Source organism: Protomyctophum bolini (genome assembly GCF_963924005.1).
Source record: "Protomyctophum bolini genome assembly, chromosome: 3".
NCBI classification, from domain to species: domain Eukaryota; kingdom Metazoa; phylum Chordata; class Actinopteri; order Myctophiformes; family Myctophidae; genus Protomyctophum; species Protomyctophum bolini.
In genome coordinates this window covers 14,346,913-14,371,029 of record NC_137864.1, presented here as the reverse complement: position 1 = coordinate 14,371,029, position 24,117 = coordinate 14,346,913, and the positions used below count along the sequence as shown (strand labels likewise).

The following is a 24,117-nucleotide window of genomic DNA, read 5'->3' as shown; positions in this document are numbered from 1 at the left end:
CTGTGGGCACTCGGTCAGTCGGTCTGTCTCATAGCCATAGGAGGGCTGTGGGCACTCGGTCTGTCTCATAGGAGGGCTGTGGGCACTCGGTCTGTCTCATAGGAGGGCTGTGGACACTCGGTCTGTCTCATAGGAGGGCTGTGGGCACTCGGTCAGTCGGTCTGTCTCATAGGAGGGCTGTGGGAAGTTCATAAACCCGTCCGGCCAGTGACATCATCGATGGGGGATCCAAGCTAATAGAAACTGCAGGCTATCTATAAATGCACCAAGTATCTGTGTGTACGTACATATATGTACGTGTATGTCTGTAATCAACGTAATCCGAGAACTGGTCGCCCCACCGACTTCAAATTCGATGCGCTCATTCCACACCCCCACAGGGAGTGCAGTGCCCTGTGTCGAGTCTGTTGGATAGCTGGTTGTCCAGAACCAGCACAAAAGCCTCTGCCTGGGCTCTGGACCTGATCACCCCTATATCTCGATATGGAGCTGGCCTGTTCTGACATCTGCATAGACCATATAGACTTCATATTTCGGCAGGCCTGACAAAGGACTTTGTGCAATGCAATAATGGAAGCCGCATCGTTCTCATAATAAAAATCTAATCTTGTTCAAAAAACAATCGGCCTAACGGTGATGTCACTGGTGGACGGGTTTCTGAACTGCCCACTGCCCTACTACAGTATGAGACACAGAGTAGGAAAGAAATGTGATATTTTATCATGAACATTAGTGAAGACCAATTATAATAAAGATAAGTTGAAAAGTGGTCCTTTAATCACAGGCTGCCCTCTCAGTCCCCTGATGTCCTCAATATAGTCTAATTACATCATAATATGTATCATTAGGGATATAACAATGTGACATGCCGATTTGAAGAACCAGGGGTACCTATTCCAGTATAGTCGACAGCACGTTACCTGCCTGGTTGTGGAGGTCACCCCAGTCAGTCGAGCCTAGCTCCTGGCTGGCGTGCGTGGACGAATGTAGGCTATACGGTGCTGCGTTGTTGCATGCCTATTGGGCCAGGATTCGCCTCCCGGCCGAGGCTACACTAATACCGATAGTTATGGATATGGGAGGATGTACAGAATGTGCAAATTTATGTACAGTGTCCAAGAAATACCCCAAAGAAAGTGGAATCTTAACTGAAATTAATTAGATTTCTCGTGCCAGTGGCCACCCAATGGCTGCATATGCTCCATATTTAATGCTGGAAGTCCAGGTAGCCTACAGTACCTATAGTCAAGCCTCGAGCCTCTGGAGAAGCAAGCTGGCTTTCACTCCTAAATTGCATATTTTAATAGAGAAGTACATAAATATATAGTGCATTGCCCTGTTTTAATGAAACATGCAAATCACAGGGCTACTAGGGAATTAATTACAATAATAACTAAGCAGAAGGATTTAAATGCAGGGTACAGATACTAGTTTCAAAACAACGTGCACAGTAAAATAAATCCTTATTTAACTCCAGAGTGTACAAATGTTGTACACTCTTTGGAGATAAATTAGCACTCAGGATGTGTCAGTGAGGTAATGAACCACTATATCACTAACATAGGCCCGTCATCTTTTTCACACCAACAATCGAAAAGGTGAGGGAAGGTGTTGAATTCAATTTGTGCTTGCCTACATAAAGTAATATCTTTCTCATGCTCTCTCTCTCTCTCTCTCACGCGCACCCACACACACCCACACACACACACACACACACACACACACACACACACACATTGTGTGTGTGTGTGTGTGTGTGTGTGTGTGTGTGTGTGACAGTATGAGTAGTTTCAGTGTCACTTTCTGAGAAAATGACAGGAAGAGGAATAGGAGCTGAAGTGGCGAGCTAGTATTGTATGTACAGTATGTGTGTGTTTTGAGACCGATTTCCGAGACTAGATGAAGACATGAGAAATCATCCAAGTCAAAAAGGCTTTGAGACATTGAATTTTGTGAATTTTTGCTCCTGGGATATAACTATGGTGAGAGTGGCACTTACTAAACTTCTCATCCTCATCATCCTCGCCTTCATCATCTGCCTCCCAGAATTCTTCATGTCACACAGAGGTGGGTGATCCACACAGCTTATGATCCCTATACTGGGTGCCTGTGTGTGTGTGTGTTCACTCGCTCTGTCTGCCGAATGATGGAAAACCAAAGACAATGTACGTTTCATCTAGCAGCCATACTTCCATTCCCTTTCTGGTGTGTGTCAGAGTGAGAACATTTCAATGCTGTAGTCACATGTACTATGCACATGCTTCTTCACAAACCCACACATTTCACTAAACGGGACGATTGATTGAAAATCTTATACCTCCTCTGAAACTTTAGTTTGGAGAGCCAATTTCCTCTGCGTACCATACGAAGCCTGTGAAGAATGGACTGGTGAAAGGAAAGAGGACGCAGAGGCGAAGCCGAGGGGTTTGTGTGACCCTTGTCTGACGCCAGGAAGTGAGACACGGGACTATGAGTGCACCAGGAGGAGCAACGGTGCTGCTTCTTGGTCAGAATTCAACATCAGTGGTGAATCAGGCACCAGTTGGTTCCTGTGTGAGACAGACACAGACATGACATGTCTACATGACAAGCGGCCTCCGTCAGGTGAGCCGCATGGCTGTTGGAACCCACTTAGATCTGTGTCGCCTCATAGCTTTTAACCATTATTTTATACTTTAGCTGTGGAAGAATAGCAGACCCACAAGCTCGTAGTCCTGCACTCTGCATGTGCTGATTTTTGAAACATCGTGAAAATGTGTGCAAATCTTGGAATATATATTCTTTCACAGGGTTTTTAACTCAAATATTTGCTTCTGGGGGGTCGATGGAACAAAACATTTTCAGATGGTGTGTGTGTGTGTGTGTGTGTGTGTGTGTGTGTGTGTGTGTGTGTGTGTGTGTGTGTGTGTGTGTATGCGTGCGCATGCTCACTGGAAACACTCAGTGGGTATCAAAGTGTCCTTGAGTGGGTTCCAAATGGCCCTGTACAGGCGTGTAACTCTGAGAGTGTACAAATGGAACCAAATGGACCCTTGCAGGTCTCGTCTCAGTACTCTCACAGTACGTTTTAACAGCGGGCGAGCATCGGCCGACACATCGCCCAAAAATATGAATTTTTGTATATTTTCGGGCGACGTTGCCCCGCCCACTTTTCGACCATCGCTCGTTCGCCGGTAGTCGAACGGGCTATTATTATCATTATTTCCCATAGGCAAATAATGCTATGCTATGCTGTTAAAACGTACTGTAAGTTCTTGAAATTAAAAAGGTTTGAGAACCACTGCACACTAAATGGAACAGAGCCTTAATTAGTATCATTGGTAACACCTGTGAAGGAAGTAAGGAAAGCGGCCGGAAGTAGGAAGAGTTAATCTGTGTTTATCTATCTACCCGTCTGCAGGTGTGGAGTTGACTCTGGAGGTGTCGGTGGAGGTCCGGCTCAGCAAAGCGGGCTCTGTGAACCTCACTCTGCATGGCCACGTCAACCACAGCTCCAGTGGTGTAAAGTAAGTAACTAAGTACATTTGTTACAAGTACAAGTGCTGTACAATTTTGAGTTATTTGTACTTGTACTTGAATTCATATTTCCAATATCCAGTACTTTTACTTCTACTCCACTACATCCGCTCAGGGGCAAATATTTGTGTACTTTTACACTACATTTATATTATTTGAAAACGTTAGTTACATTTGTTTATTTGTAGACTAGCTCCTGGCTGGCGTGCGTGGACGAATGTAGACTTTGTGATTACTATTACAAAACATAGGCTACAGTAACCACTTCAGTGCTATTTCGGCCATTTGAAAATAGCCGATCTACAAGCTCACAATGCGTCGCAATGCGATGCATTGTGAGCTTTATTTTATCGGCTATTTTAAGAAGATTGTTAGACATTTTAAAACTTGAAATGAGACATTCTTCATAATGAGTACTTTTTACTTTTGGTACTTTAAGTAAAAAATGTTTGCCAATACGTTTGTACTTTTACTCAAACACATTTTTAATTCCGGACTTTTACTTGTAACAGAGTATTTCTATATCACAGTATTGATACTACGCGAGTGTACTTATTCCACCACTGCACAGCTCTCTGTATCTCCACCCAGCCAAGGAGGAGGAGGATGAGGAGCAGGGTGAAGGGCAGAGACCACTCTACTGCTATCTTCCTGGCAAGATCACCATAGAGTCAGGCAATAACACACAGCACTGTGTCCTTCAACTAGCCAACCAAACCATCCTGAATGCCACAGTGAACAGAAAGCTGCAATGGAAACAGACATTAAAAGGTAGGGTGCACCGGTGCAGTACCGGTGCAGAGGAAGGAGCATGTCTCTCTCTCTCTCTCTGCAGAAGTGTTCATTTTGACTGCAAATTATTATTTAGTCTTAGTCTCAGTCTTTTGAATAACACAAATTAGTTTTAATAGTCCTAGTTTAGTCATCTGAAATTGTTTATAGTCTTAGTCGACTAAATCTAAGACTTAGTCGACTTAGTCGACTTAGTCTTAATTAGCCTTAGTCATCATCTGCGAAGAGAAAAGCCTGGTCACGGACCTAAGGCAGAGACGGTATCGGCCTTAGGTCGGGCCGGAACATCCATCATATGTATTGTTTATAGTCTGGTATGTCAGTCTTGAGCCAGTTTTTTGTGATTGCTTTCTTTCCGGCAGCTAAAAGGATTTTGACCAGGTATTGGTCTCTCGGATGCACAGATTCTTCTATAAGACCCAAATACATTACAAAGCAAGAACAGGGAATGTCGTATCCTATTTCCTCACATATGTCTGTATGCATTATCACCCAGAAAGGTTGTATTTTTGCACAATTCCAGAAAACATGTGTAAACAGATTTGTAAAGCGTCAACGTAATTTCCTTGAGCGATACACTCTCTACAGCGTACAGTAGGTCTTGACCAGTCTTAATGCAGACAGAAAATATTTAGTCTTACTATTAATATTTTGAACAACACACAATTTACTTCTAGTCCTATTTTAGTCATCTGAAATTGTTTAGTCTAATTCACGTCTTGCTCGACTAAATAGTGTCTGAATCCTTGTGGTCTCATTGAGTATAATAATAGGTAAAAAACAAACGGAAAACTGTTGGTGAGGAGAGGAGACGAGACTAGACGAGGAAAAGGAAATTGGTTAACTAATGTCATCATGCTTCAGACTGATTCCATTTTGCTCAAAGGTGCCATGTTGCTAACCGAATCAATAGAATTAAGCGCAAACACCTCGACGCCAGCCTCCTCCTGAACTCTCTTCACACCTTAAGTTGTCGCAGTATGTTCCCTTGCCTCCTGCTATCACTCAGAACATCACACAGTATTATTACATAATCTGCCACTGAAGCTGTAGCGGACTCGATACAGAAACTATAGTAAAATACGCTCATCACTTCATGGAGGTGCTGGGTTCAAAAAGTAACATTATGAAAAGAGAAGGGAACCTGCACACTCATATGCTCCAAAAGATAAATGTATTGACGACGTTTCGAGCCAAGGCTCTTCATCTGGTCAAACTCGACCAGATGAAGAGCCTTGGCTCGAAACGTCGTCAATAAATGTATCTTTTGGAGCATATGAGTGTGCGGGTTCCCTTCTCTTTTCATAGAGAAACATAAACATACAAGAAACACGGCAGGCAAGATTCTGTTCTGCTCTCCTATGCTTCCTCAGTCACACTGACAACGAACACTGTAGCACTGTTTGCCAATATAGCACACTCACTCATGATTATCTCCTTCAGGAGATAATACATTCATTTACCCTCTGTCTCTGTGTCTGTCTGCAGCTATAATTTTACATAATCCAAGGCCCATAAACATAATGTCTTGTGTACACCGATAGCAGGACAAGAACCTCAATTCTCAACTGTTTTTCAAATCGGTCAATGACAACTGTACTGTCATATTTGTGTCTTACAGTATCTTTCTTTTGCATATTTGTGTTTGGGCCTTGGGATACGCGTCCCGCCAAGCTTGTCTGTCTGGCTTAAGGGATCTACACATTAGAACGGTCAAGTGTAGTGTAGTCATAATGTCAATTACATTCAAAGTAAGGAACAGACCGATCTTCTTGTCACGATGGACTCACAAAGCGAGTGTGGGGTGATGAAAACCTGACACATTTCCTTGGACGCAACCTTGACTGGTACATGGTAATACAAACATAACAGCCACACACAAAAACAAACTTCACACACTTTTTTAGACAATGAATGTGCATAAGAGAGGGGGGGGGATACTACTGTACTGACCCCTTTTTCATTGACAATATCCACCTCACTTTCATCTTTCCAACCTGATATCCACTGCTGCTTTACTTTACTTTCTCTTTTTCTCTTCTTCAACATACTTTCTTGGTTTTGCTTCTCCATATCCTCTATGTCACAACCTCTCCTCCCCATCAATCATCTTCTCACTTATTATTTATTATACTCAGCACTCTTCCTATTTCTCTACCCTCACTTGCAGACAAATGAGATCTCTCTAACCTCTATTTTCTCTCTCTCTCTCTCTCTCTCTCTCTCTCTCTGGTGAACGTGTGTGATACACTCTAGAGAGGTTATACTATTCCCATAAGGTATTGAAGCATAACTCAATACAACGAACATTAGTTGAGCTTTAGTATCTGTGTTGTCTTTGTACACGAGAGCTTGTAGGTTAGAGCAGCAGTGTGTTCAGTGTTGTCTGTTCTGCAGTAGAGTGGTGGATTGTGTTAAGTGTTCTGTTCTGTTTTCTGTTCTGCAGTAGAGTGGTGGATTGTGTTAAGTGTTCTGTTCTGTTTTCTGTTCTGCAGTAGAGTGGTGGATTGTGTTAAGTGTTGTCTGTTCTGCAGTAGAGTGGTGGATTGTGTTAAGTGTTGTCTGTTCTGTTTTCTGTTCTGCAGTAGAGTGGTGGATTGTGTTAAGTGTTGTCTGTTCTGTTTTCTGTTCTGCAGTAGAGTGGTGGATTGTGTTAAGTGTTGTCTGTTCTGTTTTCTGTTCTGCAGTAGAGTGGTGGATTGTGTTAAGTGTTGTCTGTTCTGTTTTCTGTTCTGCAGTAGAGTGGTGGATTGTGTTCACAGTCCCGTGTCTGGCTGTACTGCTTGTGGTGCTGCTGCTGACTGTACTGACTGCAGTGATGGGAAAGATCAACCAAGACTGGCATGGTAGGTACGCATGCACACACAGGCCCGGCCCTTCCTACAGGCCGACGAAGCAGCCGCTTCGGGGGGGGGGGGCTGTGGCTGCTGTGGTCCAGACTTGAGTGGTAAGGGAAATGTTAGCCAGGCCTCCACGCATGCAGTCACATTTCCTATAACAGCAGTACCCTACCCTGCACTTCACAAAGTCATGCACCTGACACGCTACACCAGTGCTTCTTACACATCCATTCTTAATTCTATATGATGTCATACAGTGTATATACAGTGTATAAGTGTATTTACTTACACTTCTCTTCCATTTTACTGAGATTTATCGCCATTTACATTTCACTCTCTAGTTTCTACGTTCTCCACGTATATAACCCTTTCAGTAATAGTTTTTTTTTAAATATATATTATAGTTATAGGCATAAATAAGTCCATACCATATCATATTTTCCATAGGTGGAGAGATGCGTGCAGAGACAACCATTCAAAGAGGCAGCCATATGACCGGTATATTTCACTACTTCTCCATTAAAGTTCACTATTCTAAACTAAAGTCATGCAATTTAAAATTTTCATCATTCACTGAAATGGCTCTGTACAGTAACTAGTATCACGTGGTTCTCAAAGTGGGGTCCGCGTCCCCCAGGGGTCCTTGAGGGGGTTCCCCAATCCTCAGCGAAATTTGTTAACATACCATCAATATCAGTTGAACCACAACCATAATATACACTACAGTGTAGTGTGAAAATAGCCTATCTACAAGCCCACAACACATTGTGGAAACATGGAGAGAATTCTGAAAGCTCAGGCCTAACCGACAGGAAAAGACATCTCCACAAACTACTATGCAAGCCAGAAGAAAACACTAGCGCAACACAAATGACGAAATGAGCGTTGCGCCTGTCAGACATGCACAAAGCAAGTTCAGTCAGGAAACTCAGTGCAGTTGCTGGCGCTGTTCATTGGGCCGCATCAGCATCACGTTCTCATTCACATGATTCACTTCATGAATTGTCCTGAGTAGCCTAGATCTGCTATTTTAAAACATTCTTGGAGAAAAATAAATATATCTTTTTGGAACACAAATATTTTCATTTGGGGTCCGTGGCCAAATACATTGATTAATGTGGGGGTCCTTGACATGAAAGTGTTTGGGGAACCACTGACCGACACAGGTGATGTCAGAAGGAACCACTGACCTACATAAGTGATGTCATGGTGATGTCAGAAGTGACAGCTGAGTTTTGTGTCATTCACTAGGGGTGGGAGTTCGCTCCTCTGGGTCCCACTCATAGACTGTAAAAAATATGGACAAAGCGTTCCGCGGGTCTAACATGAACTTAAAATGTCTGTCAGTCCTTGCAATGGAAGTCGCCATCTTTCAAGATCCGTTTTGGCCCAGTTCAGGCCAGCTGGCCCATTGGCTGGCCCAGACAACGAGGCGGGACTTCCCCCCTTCTTCTTCGTTGGTTTTTATTTTGACTCGAGTGGGAGGGGGATCCCGTTCATAGACTGTAACGGTAGCCACGCCCCTCAGAACATGCGCAACTTTATGGTCATTTTTTTTATAAATGGGACCATAATTTTCCAAAAAGAATATTATGACATTATAAATGAGACTTTAAACTAGTGACTGAAAGCAAAAAGTATTCATGACCATGTTTATTAAGGTAATACAGTCTAGGTGAAGTTGGGCCAAAATACATGGACTTCTATGGGGCTATGGGTTTTTCTGGGTCCAGTGACAGCGCCACAACATTATATGACGCCATTATATGAACTTTCATTTCCTTAGTGGCTTCACAAAATATCCGTCTGACTGCCCCCCTGGTCCCACTATTGGACTGGTGAGTTAAAGGAATGGGGCTGAAGTGGTTAATGTAGCCTATGTTTTGTAATAATAATCTACAAATTAACTAGTAACTAAAGTTGTCAAATAATTGTAGTGGAGTAAAAGTACAATATTTGGATCTGAGATGTAGTGGAGTAGAAGTAAAGTATAGGAAAATTCAAAATTGTACTTAAGTAAACTTTCCACCACTGTTATTGGACTGGTGAGTTAAAATAAATCTATACTCCAATGCCTTTTATTAAACGTATTGATGTTTTCTGGTCTTGTTTTGTCTTCAAATGGACAGGACTGTCACCCGTTCCCGAATTTCCAGGTAGAGAATTTCACACATCTGACCATAAAGTAATACACCCACACAGAGAGAGAGAACAGAAGATTCTGAACTCAATATTAATCAAAGCGCGCACACACACACACACCACTGAACGTTAACACCGTAGAGACAGAGATCTGAGGTTTTTGTGTGTGTGTGTGTGTGTGTGTGTGTGTGTGTGTGTGTGTGTGTGTGTGTGTGTGTGTGTGTGTGTGTGTGTGTGTGCGTGTGTGCGTGCGTGTGCGTGTGCATATTGTACTCCCTGACTTGCTGCTGGATGGAGACACAGGCCAAGAGTCTTAAGAACTGGAGGCTATATTGGTGAATATAACCATTTGTAACTCTGAGAAAGTACAAACGTAACATGCATTTGGTTACATTTGTACATTCTCAGAGTTAAATGAATGATTTTACTGTGTAGGAACTAACTAACTTCAAGGATTAAGAACTAAATCCATGAATGTAAGTCGATACGGTCCAATCACTGAAAATGAAAAGCAATGCTTTTAAACGTATGCCATCAAAGTTGGGTAAATAAAAACGTGGATGTTGAAGACCATTTTCCTGCATGGTTAATGTGGGGAATTACCCACATTTTGCAACCGATTGTTAACATATAACTTTGACCAAAACTGTGTGTTATGGTAAATGTATCGGAAAATGGGAAATATTGGAAATTTCTGGCAAATGTTTCTACTTACCAGGGAATATAAACATAACTTATGTTTAAGTAGAAACATTTGCCACTTAATTAAAATATCACTTATATTTTTTGTGATAATCCTCCTTACTATAGTGTGCTGACCATAATATGGTCAGTATTTTTTTTACCCCAGGGGTGAACTGGGGACAGAGAGGAACTCCTTATCCTATTATACATATTATAAGGAGTTCCTCTCTGTCCCCAGTTCACCCCTGGGGTAAAAAAAAAAAGCGTAGGTTTTGTTTTTGGCTAGAGGGCCCATCCTTCATCCAATCAGATAGAGCGGAGGCGGGCCTTTCCAAATCACCCAAATCACTGAATGCTTCTTTAAATGTGGGACATTTCCAACATTTCCCATTTTCCACAACACGCAGTGTTCATATTGTAGAAACAAAGAGAATGTACTTATATATGGTCCATTCTTCTCTTCCTGGCGTTGTCCCGTTTATCCGCTCCAGCCTGCCTGCCCCATCGCGTCCGTTCCGCCGTGTCCTCTATCAGCGAGGAGGAAGCGTAGAAAACTGCATCTGCCAAGATACTAGAAAAGGACACGGTGAAAGAAATAACGGACCTTCACCTGGCTGCCATTATGATCACAACATAATAAATAAATGAATCACTCACATTGACGTTGGTTTAAATGTTTATTCTTATTTTTGGCATTTCGGTCATCTCTCACAGTCAAAGGGCACTTGATCAGAGGGCTAGAATAATAAACATTACATTTGGAAGCTATATTGAATCCTACATAATGAGGTGGCTCCCGCACATTTTCCAGCCCACTAAATGAGTTAGTCTGTGGTCGTCTAATAAGGCAGAAACATAGCCCATAACTGGGCTTATTGATTTTGGTTGCATGACGGATCTCATAACACTGGACAGATATGGCCATTATTTTCCTTCCTTCACTTGGCTCTCAGTCTAAGGCTGTTGAAATTCAATATGGTTTGGAATGGGCAGAATTAAATATAAATCAATCCAAAATACTTAATAACACAATATATTAAGTGTGGAATGAAATTACTCGCTCATTAGTTAAATACAGAAGGCTCCCTTCTCAGTAGTTGTTTTTAGTAAGCAAAGGATATTACAATGGTAAAATGTTTGTTTACGGGATTAGCGTACGTTCATGTCCACTATCATTTAATTCACACTTTCTCTCCAACAAGTTTTTAGGTGACTGATGGGCTGGAACCAAGGATCTGACTAAGGAGCAGACATAAGGCATTGTGGCTTTGTTATGAATACAATAGCAGCATATATACAAACAGTTATAGATACTTCTTCCACATTATATCCAGAATAGAATAGAATAGAATACAAGGCTGTGGGTGAAATAAACAACGATGATCAGTAACGTTTGTTTTCTATAATCAACCTAGATGGACATAGTAATGCCACTTCATTCAATTTAACAATCCAAAGTAACCCCCACCTCCAAAGAGAAAGAAAGAAAATTAATAGTGTGTAAATATTTCTTCAAATTCATTTCAACGTTCTAGTCTAGTTACAACATTGGACAATTCTTAACATAAGTGCAAACATATGCGGGAATGTGAAAATCCCTTCAAAAGAAAAAAAAAGGAAAACCAGAACTCGTGTGTGTTTTGGAGTGAAAAGATAGGACAAGGTCTAGAGTTGGTAACCTGGCAGCTAACCTCAATTAACCTCTAAAGTAGGTAGAGTAGATACTCCTACAAGCAATGACACGTGAGATGGAATAGGCCTGTGCATGATGAGCCCATTACTACATTATACCCGTCTATATTCAGCGGTTTACTTCAAGAGTATATACTGTACCTTCTGTCTGTAGTCATGGTACTTAATTTAGTTTCTCCCAATCTATACTATAATTATATACCTTACTGTACAACAATAGTTATAGTAAGACAAGCAGTGTGTGTGTGGGACTGTCTGAATAGGTACAGTGTGTGTGTATGCATGTGCAGGGTTTGATTTGCTGGGGGGGGATGCCTCTGCTTCTGATATCATCCCCTCTATATGTTGTATCCCTGCTTCTGGTCAAAATGAAATGTTGAGACTCTGATATGTGATACAAATCATCAATTTATTTAATATGTTGTAAGATCAAGGATATTGGGCATAAGTGGTTAAGAAAGCCCCCCCCCCCCCCCCCCCCCCACCATGAAGTTCATTTTCTTCTGTAATATAATTCAAAAAGTGAAACTTTAATATTTTATTTTAATCTTGATGTTTATGGCATACAACTCTCAAAATATTATATTTCACGAGACCACTAAAAAAAACATATTTATAGTACAGAAATGTCAACCATCTGAAAAGTACGTTAATTTATGCACTCAATACTTGACCTGGGCTAATTTTGAACAAATTATTTCATCAATGGCGCATGGCATGGAGGTGATAAACCTAGTCTCACAACTTCCTCTTGACAATACAACCTAGATTCTCTGTGGGCAGGAGCCAAATCCAGCTGGAAAGGAAAATCAGCATCTCCAAAAAGCTTGTCGACATACAGAAGCACAAAGTGCTCTAAGATATACTGGTAGATTCATGGGTGTGTGTAGATAACATGGCCCCAAATCATCACTGTGTTTTATCAATTCCAGAGTCAACACAACCATCTATTAGGATATTTTACAGCACTGTGTGCTTTCGCTGACAAGCTTTATGGATATACTGATTTCCTTCCAGCAGCAATTGGCTCCTGCCCACAGAGCCCAACACTACTACTAATAGGTGTACTGACCATGGTATTACTGTGTTTAACTGACCAGCCCAACTGGCCTGATTTGAACCCCACAAATAATCTAGGTTGTATTGTCAAGAGGAAGGTGTGAGAAAACTAGATTCAACAACACAAATGAGTTTACGGCTTCATCAAAGCAAACCAAACCATGGGCTTCCATAACACCTCAACAGTGCCACAGGCTTATCACCTCCACGCCACGCCCCATTGAAGAAATAATTTGTTCAAAAGTAGCCCAGACCAAGTATTGACTGCATACATTAATATACTTTTCAGATGGTCGACATTTCTGTATAGTGGTCTCATGAAATATTAGAATATTTCGAGACATGGATTTTTGTGAGCCATAAGATGAAAACAAAAATGTTTTAAATATTTCACTGTATGCAAATGAATCTAGAACATATGAAAGTTTCACTTTTTGAATTATGAGGAAAATGAACTTTTCCCACGATATTAACATTTTTGGAGAAGGACCTGTATGTGTGCATTTCACACAGGCAGCAGGAAGGCACGGCTAATGCTGTATCTGAGCTGGTGGTTCTGTGGTGCTGCTTCTGGAGCCCAGGGTCTGGAGGTGGGAGATCTGCAACACTGGCAGCAGCAGCAGGAAGGCATTCTGAATGTAGTTGGTGCTGTTGGAACCCTGCAGGGAACCCAAAGAGTGATATGCCGTCACCATCAATACCACTGACTGACAATAAGCACCCACATGTTCGGCTGTCACAACCAGTGGCGGGAAAAAGTACTCAATTGTTTCACTTACTGTAATTATTGATACTGCAATGTAGAACTACTCTACTAAAAAGTCCAGAATTCAAATGTACTTGCGTAAAAGTACAAACATATTAGTATTAAAATGTACTTAAAGTACGTAAAAGAAAGTAAGTAAAAAGTATTCACAATGCAGAATGTCCCAATTCAAGTTATCAAATGTATACGGTAAACACTTTTGAAAATAGCAGATCTACAAGCTCACAATCATCGCATCGCAACACATTGTGAGCTTTTTCAAATGGCCAAAATGTATATACAGTAGCACTGAAGTGGTTACTGTATGTTTTGTAATAATAATCTAAATCTACAATTTAAAAACTGTACAAAGTAACTAAAGTTTTCAAACAAGCATAGTGGGAGTAAAAGTACAATATATAGATCTGAGATGTAGTGAACTAGAAGTAAAATTATTGGAAAAAGTACAAATAGCTCAAAACTGTACTTAAGTACAGCACTTATTACTTGAGTAAATTTACACCACGGGTCACAACACTGCAAACAAACATCCTCGTCGTCATAACAGTCCCCCGTTCACACTGACATCATCATCGTTGGTATCATCATAGAGCCTACTACATGTATACTGTATTATGTATCATCATTTAGCTAGTGATTATTTGCATTATTTTTAAAAGAACACAGCCTGGGAGAGATCCTTAGTCTCACCTCTAGCAGCACACTGTCTACTAGTGGATTCAAATCCTCTGCTTTTTTCTGGATCTGAGAGAGAGAGACAGAGAGAGAGAGAGAGATGAGAGGGAAGGTGAGATAGGAGCGTAAGAAAAAGAAAGATGACAATGTACGCTTAAAAATCGAGGTCTTCAGGATCTGTATCGTAAAACTAATATGCGCGCGCGCGCACACACACACACACACTTACCCCAATGGTAAGCAGTGTATCTGAGAATTTCTGAGCCAAACAGCCCACCTCCTTACACATAGCACACGTCAACCTGTAATACAAAGGTGGATTTCAGTGAACCGCACTCCTTTTAAAGGACTCAAAATGCACAAATATGTTCTACAAAGATCAGCTCAGTCACACAAACACACACACACACACACACACACACACACAGAAAACAGACTATACAAACAAACACCTGGTGAGAATGTGTGCCTGGTCCCTGGCTGGCTTCTCCAGCTCTTGGCCATGGAGGATCAACTCTGCCACCTTGTGGAGCTGCTCGATACTGCGAGCTGTCACCTCTGCCAGACTACCTACTGATGACAGGTACACAGCCTGGAGAGAAGACCACGGTCACGCATGAGCAAACTTAAACACAACCGCGTCCGCACGTGTAGAGATACAGTACACATGCACGCACGCAGGCAGTGGTGGAAAAAGTACTCGCATTACATTCTTTCGGGGAGAAAACAAAGTCAGGATTTCAAAGTGTACTTGCGTGAAAGTAAAAAAGTATTGGCATCAAAATGTACTTGAAGTACCAAAAGTAAAAGTACTATGCATGTAGTGGAGTAGAAGTAAAAGTATTGCAGATTGGAAAGTAAAGTACAAATATACCTAAACATTTGTACAAAAATGTACAAAAAAAAAAGTACAGTACTTCCACCACTGCACGAACTCACACACCGCAGCTGTGATAGGAATATAGGAATACACCTGCTTCTCTACAGTGTGTAAGCATTGTTGTATATGGTATAAGTTAGTTCAGCTTACGTCTACTGATCTGGAGTCATCCTCCATGTATATGGTAAGTTAGTTCAGCTTACGTCTACTGATCTGGAGTCATCCTCCTTCTTTCCTCCTTTCGCCTGCCCTTCTTCATCTTCTTTCTTGTCCTCCATGTTTTCTCCGGGAGAAGCAGCCTCCTCCTCCGTGCTCGGCTCTTCATCTAAGTCGACACAAAGCGTGGGTTGATGCTCCACCTCCTTCACCCAATTGTGGGCCCTCATTCGAGCCTGGAGAGACGTACAGTATACAATGAGTGTCCGTCAGGCAGGAGATCAGGAAACTGTACTGACATGCTCTGATGAAGGCTCATAGCCGAAACGCGTTCCTTTTTTGGTGTGTGTGCCAATAAATTAAATTTAAATTTTGTAACCCATTTTTCACCCCTGTGTCAATCATCTACTGTGATCCTGGGCTCTACACACCCTCCGCCAACCTGGGGAGAGCAACGGACTTAACTCATGCTTCCTTCATGCTTGAGTGTCCAAGTTGCTCCTTTACACCTGACAGGGGGGAGTTTCCCTGGTTGGACGTAGCGCGTGAAAGGAACACGTATTCCAACCAGTTCCTTTCCCCTCCATCAGGCGCCCCGGCTGGCCAGGGGGAGGCAGTTTAGAGACCAGGATTACTGCATGTTTTTGTGAGGGTACCTACCCTAGGGGAAACGGGGAGAACATGCAAACTCCACACAGAAAGGCCCTTTCGCCAACCCCGCCTTCGGGTATGGGCACTGATGACGCGGAGGAGGAAACACGCCGCCAGCACCCACAGTGCCCCGAGCCGGAATCGAACCCAGGACCTTCTAGTGAGTACTTTTATAAAAAAGATTGGATCTTCTACCTTTTTGGATATTTTTACAATTCCAAAATATATATTTATATTTGTATGTAGATGCCTTTGGATTCTGCCTATGGTTGACATGTTCCTCTTTACTACAGTAAGTGAAAACGATGGAGCCACGAATTGGACCCACTCAAGCCCCCAGGGAGGCTCTCCTATGTTGAAGCACTCGTGCATCTGGGCTTTAACATTGAGCGCTCGGTTGCACTTCTGCATTTGACCACCAAAATGTGGTTTATTCCGACTCTGTCTAATTCAGTAGTTTCCTAATGCAAGCTGTTAAACCCTTAAGCGCTGTATACTTTATTGTACGTCAATTAGTGAAAAGAGTGATCTACAAGCTCAAAACTATCGTGCCACGATCATGTGTTGAGCTTGTAGATCTACTATTTTCACAGAATGTTTGCAGACTGTGACATGCCCAAAATAGGGACGCTAGGGTTCAGGCGGCTAATTATTATGCGGCGTGATTCCACAAAAAGAAGATCTGCGTGAGAAGAGGCATGATGATGAAAGCGAGACAGAGAGGGAGTGACGTTACCTTATTGAGTTTGTCTGGTGTGGCAGCGACATGAAGCTCAAAGAGTAGCTCAGTCAAAGTACTAACAAATTCTTCCCCATCAGTAGCTGTTGGTGGGGGAGACGCGCACGCGCGCACACACACACACACACACACACACACACACACACACACACACACACACGCACACACACACACAAAAGTCAGCATTCAATGAACATTTTACGCCAGTCCATGCTGGCATCAAATCCTCCATGAATCAAATCATCTTGGTGCTTAGATTAACAGGAATTTTGTGCAATAATCATGCAGATTTTGATGACACGATTTAACACATGATTTAACCAATGTGTTGTTCTTATAATCTCCACAGTCAAGGTTAGTCGCCGCTGAGCACCATTGCAGGATCAGACACCTGGACAGGGTTATCAGACAGAGTCCCAAAAGCCTATCCTAAAATCAAACCCGTTGGTTTGATTTTCTCCTGGGAAATCAATTGCCTTCGCTAGTCCCCGAGTAGACAGGCAGAAGGACAAGGCCTCTGTGTGACTGTAAATGCATGTTTTCCCCCCATAAATCAACTCCAACATTTTGGAGTTAGGTGGTTTCTTCCCGACAGCAGAGATATCTGCTGTTGGGAAGGAGTAAGGATTTTGAAGATCATAAGGAACACATTGTTACTGGATCAAGATCCTTTGCCTCCTCTCCCTAATATCTGAGTCCTGTGCTAGTGCTCAGGGGACACCTCTGCTTCCAGCGGGTTCGGACCGACTCACTCACACAGGGGGGTAGAACACTGTATTTGGGAACTTAGATCACCCTTATCCTCTGTCTCCCTTTCCTGGCTCTCCGCCACCTCACTGCCCTCTTCCTCTCGACTGATGAAGACGTCCTTGATGGCGATGAGCTCCTTCTTCACCTCGTCCTGCTCTTCCTCCTCCAGTGAGGAGAGGAACGCTTGGACCTGAGAAGATGTGGAGACAAACAGACAGGGAGACAGAACCCACAAGGTCATGGAAGACAGAAGATGTGGAGACAAACAGACAGGGAGACAGAACCCACAAGGTCATGGAAGACAGAAGATGTGGAGACAAACAGACAGGGAGACAGAACCCACAAGGTCATAGAAGACAGAAGATGTGGAGACAAACAGACAGGGAGACAGAACCCACAAGGTCATGGAAGACAGAAGATGTGGAGACAAACAGACAGGGAGACAGAACCCACAAGGTCATAGAAGACAGAAGATGTGGAGACAAACAGACAGGGAGACAGAACCCACAAGGTCATAGAAGACAGAATATTCAGACTACGTGGACGCAGATGCTACAAGCTATACAAGATTGATTTCACACGTCGCTGCGTTCCGGAAAATGTCACCTGAAAATCGTAACTCTGTGCAAGCATGCAGCGAGTGTTTCTATAAGAGGCAACAACACAATGAAGCTGTCTTCTTTGATTTGTGCTCTAAATCTCAAATGTGGGTTTAATACCTCCTTTATGCTGCAAAAGAGCACTGAGGTTTGTGCCGGTTGAGCAAGGTGTGGTCATTTGTGTTTGCATACTGTACTTATGTTTCGGGCTTTAACCACTTGAGCCCCAGCATCCCTATTGTGGGAGGAACATTCACCGAAAATAGCAGATCTACAAGCCCACAAGCTTGTAAATGGGCTAGTTTCAGTGAAGAGATCTTGTGGAAATGGAAAGAGGAGTGCAGTACCGTTCCAACTCCATTTTACTAAGAATATAGGCCGGGTTTATCATCAGGTGGTTAAAAAGACAGTGGAGGATAGCGGGAATCAATAAGACAACGTCATGCATATGCCCTTTTTGAGTGTTGCAACCACTCCCTTACGGAGCTATGTGTGTGGGTCTGGAACTGTAGTTTACTTGCTAGTGTGTTTCAACAGTGTTTGTAAGCCTCACCTTAGCCTCGCTCTCATTGGACAGTATCTCCAGTGCCTCGAGGTGTGATAGGCCCTGGTAGTCGTCAAACAGGATCCCGTAGTGGGCTGTGGGCTCGCTGATTGGATGGTTGCTAAGACGTTCGCGCTCCTTCTCTTTGGCTTCTTTCAGCAACTAGCCAATCAATGAGACACTGTTGTTGAACAGCTATCTCTAACACAAACATATAATTACATTGTAAACAAACGTTATGTGATTCTGTCGAAAATGAGGAAAGTGGTCATAGGTTTATTTTTATTACGATATTTACATGTTTGGGTGAGATAGTGCGTGCATACGTACCTGGCTCAATGATACAGTCTTTTGCATCAGAATCTTGGTCTTCTTGAAGCCTGGATCAGTCTCTGCCAGAACAGTCATGGTTTTCTTCCCAATGAATTCCAAGGCATCCAGACCACCACTGATCATAGACTTCCCCTAATAGCAGACAAACAGATGATGATGGTGTGTGTGTGTGTGTGTGTGTGTGTGTGTGTGTGTGTGTGTGTGTGTGTGTGTGTGTGTGTGTGTGTGTGCCTCCGCCAGGAGGAAGTTACTAATGTTGCTCTGGAGAGGGAAGTCTGGAGCTCTCTGTTGCCCCTATGACCTGACTACGGATAAGCGGTTAAAGATGGATGGAATTACACTCATCTCCCAAAAACATCTGAAGAACCTTCAGCGTGCCCTCAATGTGGTAGCTGCCACCTACAAGTTAACATCAAGAAGACACAAAATAGTCTACCAACCAAGCTCTGCCCAGACTCCCTCCCACACCGGTCTTCTAATCTACATTGACAACAGCCCTCTGCAAACTGTACCACACTTCAAGTACCTCGACAGCATCCTCTCAGACAGTTGCCATGATGTTGATGCCACGATATCCAAGCCTGCATCCACCTTGCTTGCTTCTGCCGCTTTTGGTTGCCTACAGTCAGGTCAGGTGTGTGTGTGTGTGTGTGTGTGTGCGTGCGTCTGCCCACTCACTCACCGTGTTCTGTACAGCGTTTGTGAAGGTGGAGAAGACTCCTCTGCTAGGAGGAGTTGAAGGAGACTGACTGAGGTCAGACTGGCCAGTCTCTCCTCTGTCGTCGTCTCCTCCTCCTCCTACCTCCTCCTCCTCCTGGTGCTGCGCCTCCCCCTCCTCTTCCTGTGCCTCCTCTCCCACTGATGTCTTGTGGAAGCGCAGGGCCTCTCCTGCCTTATCCTTCACCGAACTCAGGCTCTGACCTGCATGCACACACACACACACACACACACACACACACACACACACACACACACACACTTCAGCTGACCTGAGGTCATGTAAGCAGATGTAAAGCAAATGTACGACGATCGATAGGTCTACAGACAGATAGACCTTTATTGATTATTGATTGATGGAAATTCAAGGTGTCATCCCAACATGGCATTAACAATAAATGGAAAACAGACAATCTAAGTGATACAACTAAGATTAATAACAAAATAAATTGACACTGCAATAATGATAAAATATATACAGTATATAAAAAAATAGGTAGACATAAAGTCTGATCTCGCCATCTGCACTTAGCGCGGTATACAGTATATGAAGTCTTTATTTCCCCTGTGTGTGTGTGTGTGTGTGTGTGTGTGTGTGTGTGTGTGTGATAAGCTTGCACTGATCGGTTAACCAATTAAACCCTCTAGTCTTAGTGAAACAGACACTAGTTGCAACTGTAGTGCTTTTGTGGGTGTACACCAAATCTCTTTGCCAATGCACATGCTGTGCGCATGTAGATCGACTAGTTTTGGGCGAATGTTCACCCACGCTGGAATGCTGGGGTTCAAGACTCAAGGGGCTATCCTTTCAATAAAGATCCTATATAATGAACTAACCCAGGGAAACAGAAGGAAGACAAGGTGAAAGGGTAAGGAAGCATACCCATTGAACTGGAGGCGCTGTTCAATAGAGACTTTCCCCACGAGCCCCAGCCTCCCCAACCTTTGTCTTTTGCCTGGTTGGTATCCTACACGCACGCGCACACAGACACATACACACAAACAAACAACAAAACAACTTGATTAAACACTAGAAGTAAAATGTGTCTGCGTGATGCATTGCAGCACTTCCTGCTGCCCTGAACCTGTCCTGACTATACTCTGCAAAGCACATTTTACGATTCTGCAAGTTGATTTTCATACCCTGTTAGAACTGAATGGAACAATGGCTTCCATGATATGCTGATCAGCAGAAAAATGACAAATATAGATATTTACAATTTAGGCATTTAGCAGATGCTCTTAGTCTTATCCAGAGTGTCTTACAAAGTGCACGATCAGAGTAAGTGGTGTGAACCCCAGTCAAGAAACGACAGGGTATTAAACAGAGTGAAACACAAATCAATTACGTGAGACGTAGTAAAGGCTAAACATACCAGACCATCGGTAGAGATGCACAATATATCATTCAGCATCGGTCAATATTTACTTAATATTGTTATCAAACCTTCAACCTATGTAAAAAGGTAGGGTAATTGATATTTTTTGGTTAAAATAACACTTTTTTTTGTTAAAAGGTTAAAGCACTATTTTCTGATAGTAATCATTGCTAGTATAGTGTTTGTTAGGAGTATCTCCATCTCTCTAGCTCTTCAATAAACAGAAAATACATTTTCAGGTGAGTTGCAAAATGTCAGACACTTAATCTGTATCCTGTCTGAGTTCTCTATCCTGATTGGATAAATTATAATTGTTGAAAAAGCATTTTCTTTTTAAAGAAAATACCCTACCTTTAATATAATCCTAATATTCTTAGATGATGTTTTGTTATAATGTTTATGTTTGAATGTGAAGCTGAAAAAGCCTTTTGTGATGATTGACGACAGCATTTTTTATCAGCTTTTTCTCAGGAAGCTTTCAATAGGGTCTACCTGTAGTACAAATAAAAGCAAACAATGCTCATGTCCTTCAGAAGTGAAAGCAGACACTTGGCCATCATTAGGCCTAATAAATCAGGTACAATGCATCATTTTTTCCTAAAGATACAATATAAATATCAGTATTCCGATATTAACCAGTGGGCCTCAAGGCTCATACATAGTCTGGATTTTCGGTGGTTAGGTGAGGTCACCACCGAACTACAACATGACGTCACGAGCCGCGGTGAAGAGAAAACCACCGCCACCGCTCTAGCCCTTCTCTGTTTTTACTCACCATCGCTCAACGTTATTTCAGCTCACCACCGGAGCGGTGGTCACCTCACCACCGAAAATCCAGACTATGAATAGGCCTTTACTGTATAGTAAGTGAAGGTGAGGGCCGTATGTCACCAGCTGCCCATGTATGGTATAAATTTAAACACAACTGGAAAATTGTACAGCAATATATCGGTACTGGTGTTGATCTACTCGACCATGCAATTTATTATCAGCCAAAATATCAATATCGTGCACCCCTAACCACCAGTAATAGTCCCTTAAAGTTTGCACACTAGTAACAAATATATTGTAATCTATCTGAACGTAAGGGTCAGTAGTATTTAGCTGTTTAGTACAGTCAATCATCCATGACACACACACACACACACACACACACACACACACACACACACACACAGTTACCTCCGCTTCCTCCTCTCCAGCTGGCGTTTCTGGCTCCAGACTCACGGGTTGGTCACAGTCAACCAGAGGGGCCTCACTGCCACGTCCTGGTTGCTGAGACACAACCATGTGACCCTCGCAGTCACGTCCTCCTGGCTGCTCAGCCAGACCTTCAGAGAGGGTTCCCTGAGCTGCTTCCGGTCCAGTTGCCTCTCCGCTAGCCTCTCCCTCAGCGTCTCTGGGACTGGTGGCCTCTCCCTCAGCGTCTCTGGGACTGGTGGCCTCTCCCTCAGCGTCTCTGGGACTGGTGGCCTCTCCCTCAGCGTCTCTGGGGCTGGTAGCCTCTCCCTCAGCGTCTCTGGGACTGGTGGCCTCTCCCTCAGCGTCTCTGGGACTGGTGGCCTCTCCCTCAGCGTCTCTGGGACTGGTGGCCTCTCCCTTAGCGTCTCCACTAGCCACCCCGGGGGCCTCACAGCCACTGCCATCCTTGGGGATCTCAGATGAGTCAGGCTCAGTGTTGGGGGGTTGGGCATCGTGTGGAGAAGGGGGGTCCGTAAAGGGCTCCGTGACGGTGGGAGCAGTCTCGGACATTCTGATCTGGACAGAGACACGCACAACACCAGTAATACAATATGAGTATCTATTATTGACAAGGCTTCAAATGGTTTTTTGAGGGGCCTCCTATGCCCAGCTTTGTGTGTACCCCATAGCGATGACTTGATTGGCTGAGCAATGAGAGTACACCATAGCGATGATTTGATTGGTTGAGCAGCAATGTGAGTACCCCATAGCAATGATTTGATTGGCTGAGCATGTCCAGCTTTCTGTGTCTGTGTGTACCAGGAATTGAGGACAAAAATTGAGGACAGTAAAGTGAGGACACCAATTGTGATTGGCCGGAATGGGATGATGTATGATGATAAGAGCACCCCTCACTTCACATGAGTGTGATTATTTTGTTCATTTAGTTCATTTGGACTGCATCTGGAATTGGATCATGATCTGGATTCTGGAATAAAGATGGTGAAAAGAATCCTGCAGATTAAAGGTGGGTTAACCACTGCTGGTACATCAGTGCCCTCCAGAGGTCAGATGTTGCAAACGCATCCAGCTGATTACTGTCTTCTCTTGGGCTCTGTCACTATAGTCCGTAAGTACTGTTTATTATTATTTTATACATTCTGTTCACACCACTATCCCACTGAGAACAATACATTATTTAGAGGTGAACCAGAACAAACCGTGAGAAAAAGCAACCTACAAAGTAATAAAATGCGTTTCTGCATAAAAACAAAGGACAAACACAGCACATTTTAATAGCATTCTCAAAAGTTACAATGGCTTCATTGTTACACTAGACTATACTATAGTTTGCATTTAATTGATTTGGGAGATACCTTCACAAACATCAACAGCTCTCAGTCTACACACACAGTCTGGCAAGTGATTGTGATGAAAATATAAGCCCAGAGTCAGAGAGTAGACAAAAAGAATGAGCTCACATCACATCATCTAAATGGCAAGCCATGACTTCACAATCTCATATTACCTCCTTCCCTCTGGACACTAGTCCATTATGATAACATGACAACATAGAACTTCTATCCACCAGCTTATCGCTTTTCATTCCTAAACAAATGTGTGGAAAAATGTGATTCTTCGGATTCTTACTTCAGAATCAGAGCACTGTCTGCACGCCTATGAATAAACACCCCCGCCGGTGTCCGGTGACGAACGTATGATAACTTCGTGGCAGAACAGGCAGAAGATTAATTTGTTGTTGTTGTTGGTGTTTTTTCCATGTAATTCGAGGCAAACAATAAACAAAGCAGCTGAAACTAAGGTTGTTTTGTTTGTATGGAAATGACAGCGCAACTCACCGTGTCTGTCGTGACAGCTCCACACAGCGCGCTGTCTGTGTGCCGCTGCTTCCGCCCGCCACGTCGGCAGGCCGGCCAGCAGCACGGCGCATGACGTCAGCAAGAACGCTATAGCAGACAGTGAGTCGAGTGAGACCATATTATTATGTTCTTTTGAACAAA

The 24,117-nt window shown here is 43.0% G+C and overlaps 2 protein-coding genes across 2 annotated transcripts; one reads left to right on the top strand and one right to left on the bottom strand.

Annotated features, from left to right (window-relative positions):
- Window positions 1-1,957: 1,957 nt before the first annotated feature.
- Window positions 1,958-10,524, top strand: LOC308312290 (uncharacterized protein; the record flags this gene model as incomplete). The annotated part of the gene is made up of 10 exons (XM_080758910.1): window positions 1,958-2,067; window positions 2,335-2,604; window positions 3,401-3,506; window positions 4,088-4,287; window positions 7,047-7,154; window positions 7,596-7,646; window positions 8,400-8,429; window positions 8,978-8,986; window positions 9,278-9,394; window positions 10,466-10,524. Exons 1-10 carry the CDS (start codon window positions 1,980-1,982, stop codon window positions 10,522-10,524), a joined length of 1,038 nt encoding a protein of 345 aa, XP_080615036.1. The 5' UTR covers window positions 1,958-1,979.
- Window positions 10,525-10,632: 108 nt separating this feature from the next.
- On the bottom strand, window positions 10,633-24,009 carry fam114a1 (family with sequence similarity 114 member A1). The gene is made up of 13 exons (XM_080760589.1): window positions 23,956-24,009; window positions 22,097-22,672; window positions 20,419-20,503; window positions 19,501-19,739; window positions 18,816-18,950; window positions 18,495-18,647; window positions 17,388-17,532; window positions 16,590-16,675; window positions 15,250-15,438; window positions 14,619-14,758; window positions 14,396-14,468; window positions 14,182-14,235; window positions 10,633-13,384 (listed from the first exon to the last, which is right to left on the bottom strand). The coding sequence occupies exons 2-13, from the start codon at window positions 22,664-22,666 to the stop codon at window positions 13,256-13,258; spliced, it is 1,998 nt and encodes a 665-aa protein (XP_080616715.1). The 5' UTR covers window positions 22,667-22,672; window positions 23,956-24,009; the 3' UTR covers window positions 10,633-13,255.
- Between the last annotated feature and the right edge of the window lie 108 nt (window positions 24,010-24,117).

Bases quoted from the DNA above. Each gene is read 5' to 3' on its own strand.
- fam114a1 (XM_080760589.1), bottom strand. From the start codon at position 22,666: ATGTCCGAGACTGCTCCCACCGTCACGGAGCCCTTTACGGACCCCCCT. The intron at 19,740-20,418 runs GTATGCTTCCTT...GTGTGCATGCAG, and splicing joins CAGCGCCTCCAGTTCAATGG to GTCAGAGCCTGAGTTCGGTG. The intron at 13,385-14,181 runs GTGAGACTAAGG...GGTTCCCTGCAG, and splicing joins TAGACAGTGTGCTGCTAGAG to GGTTCCAACAGCACCAACTA.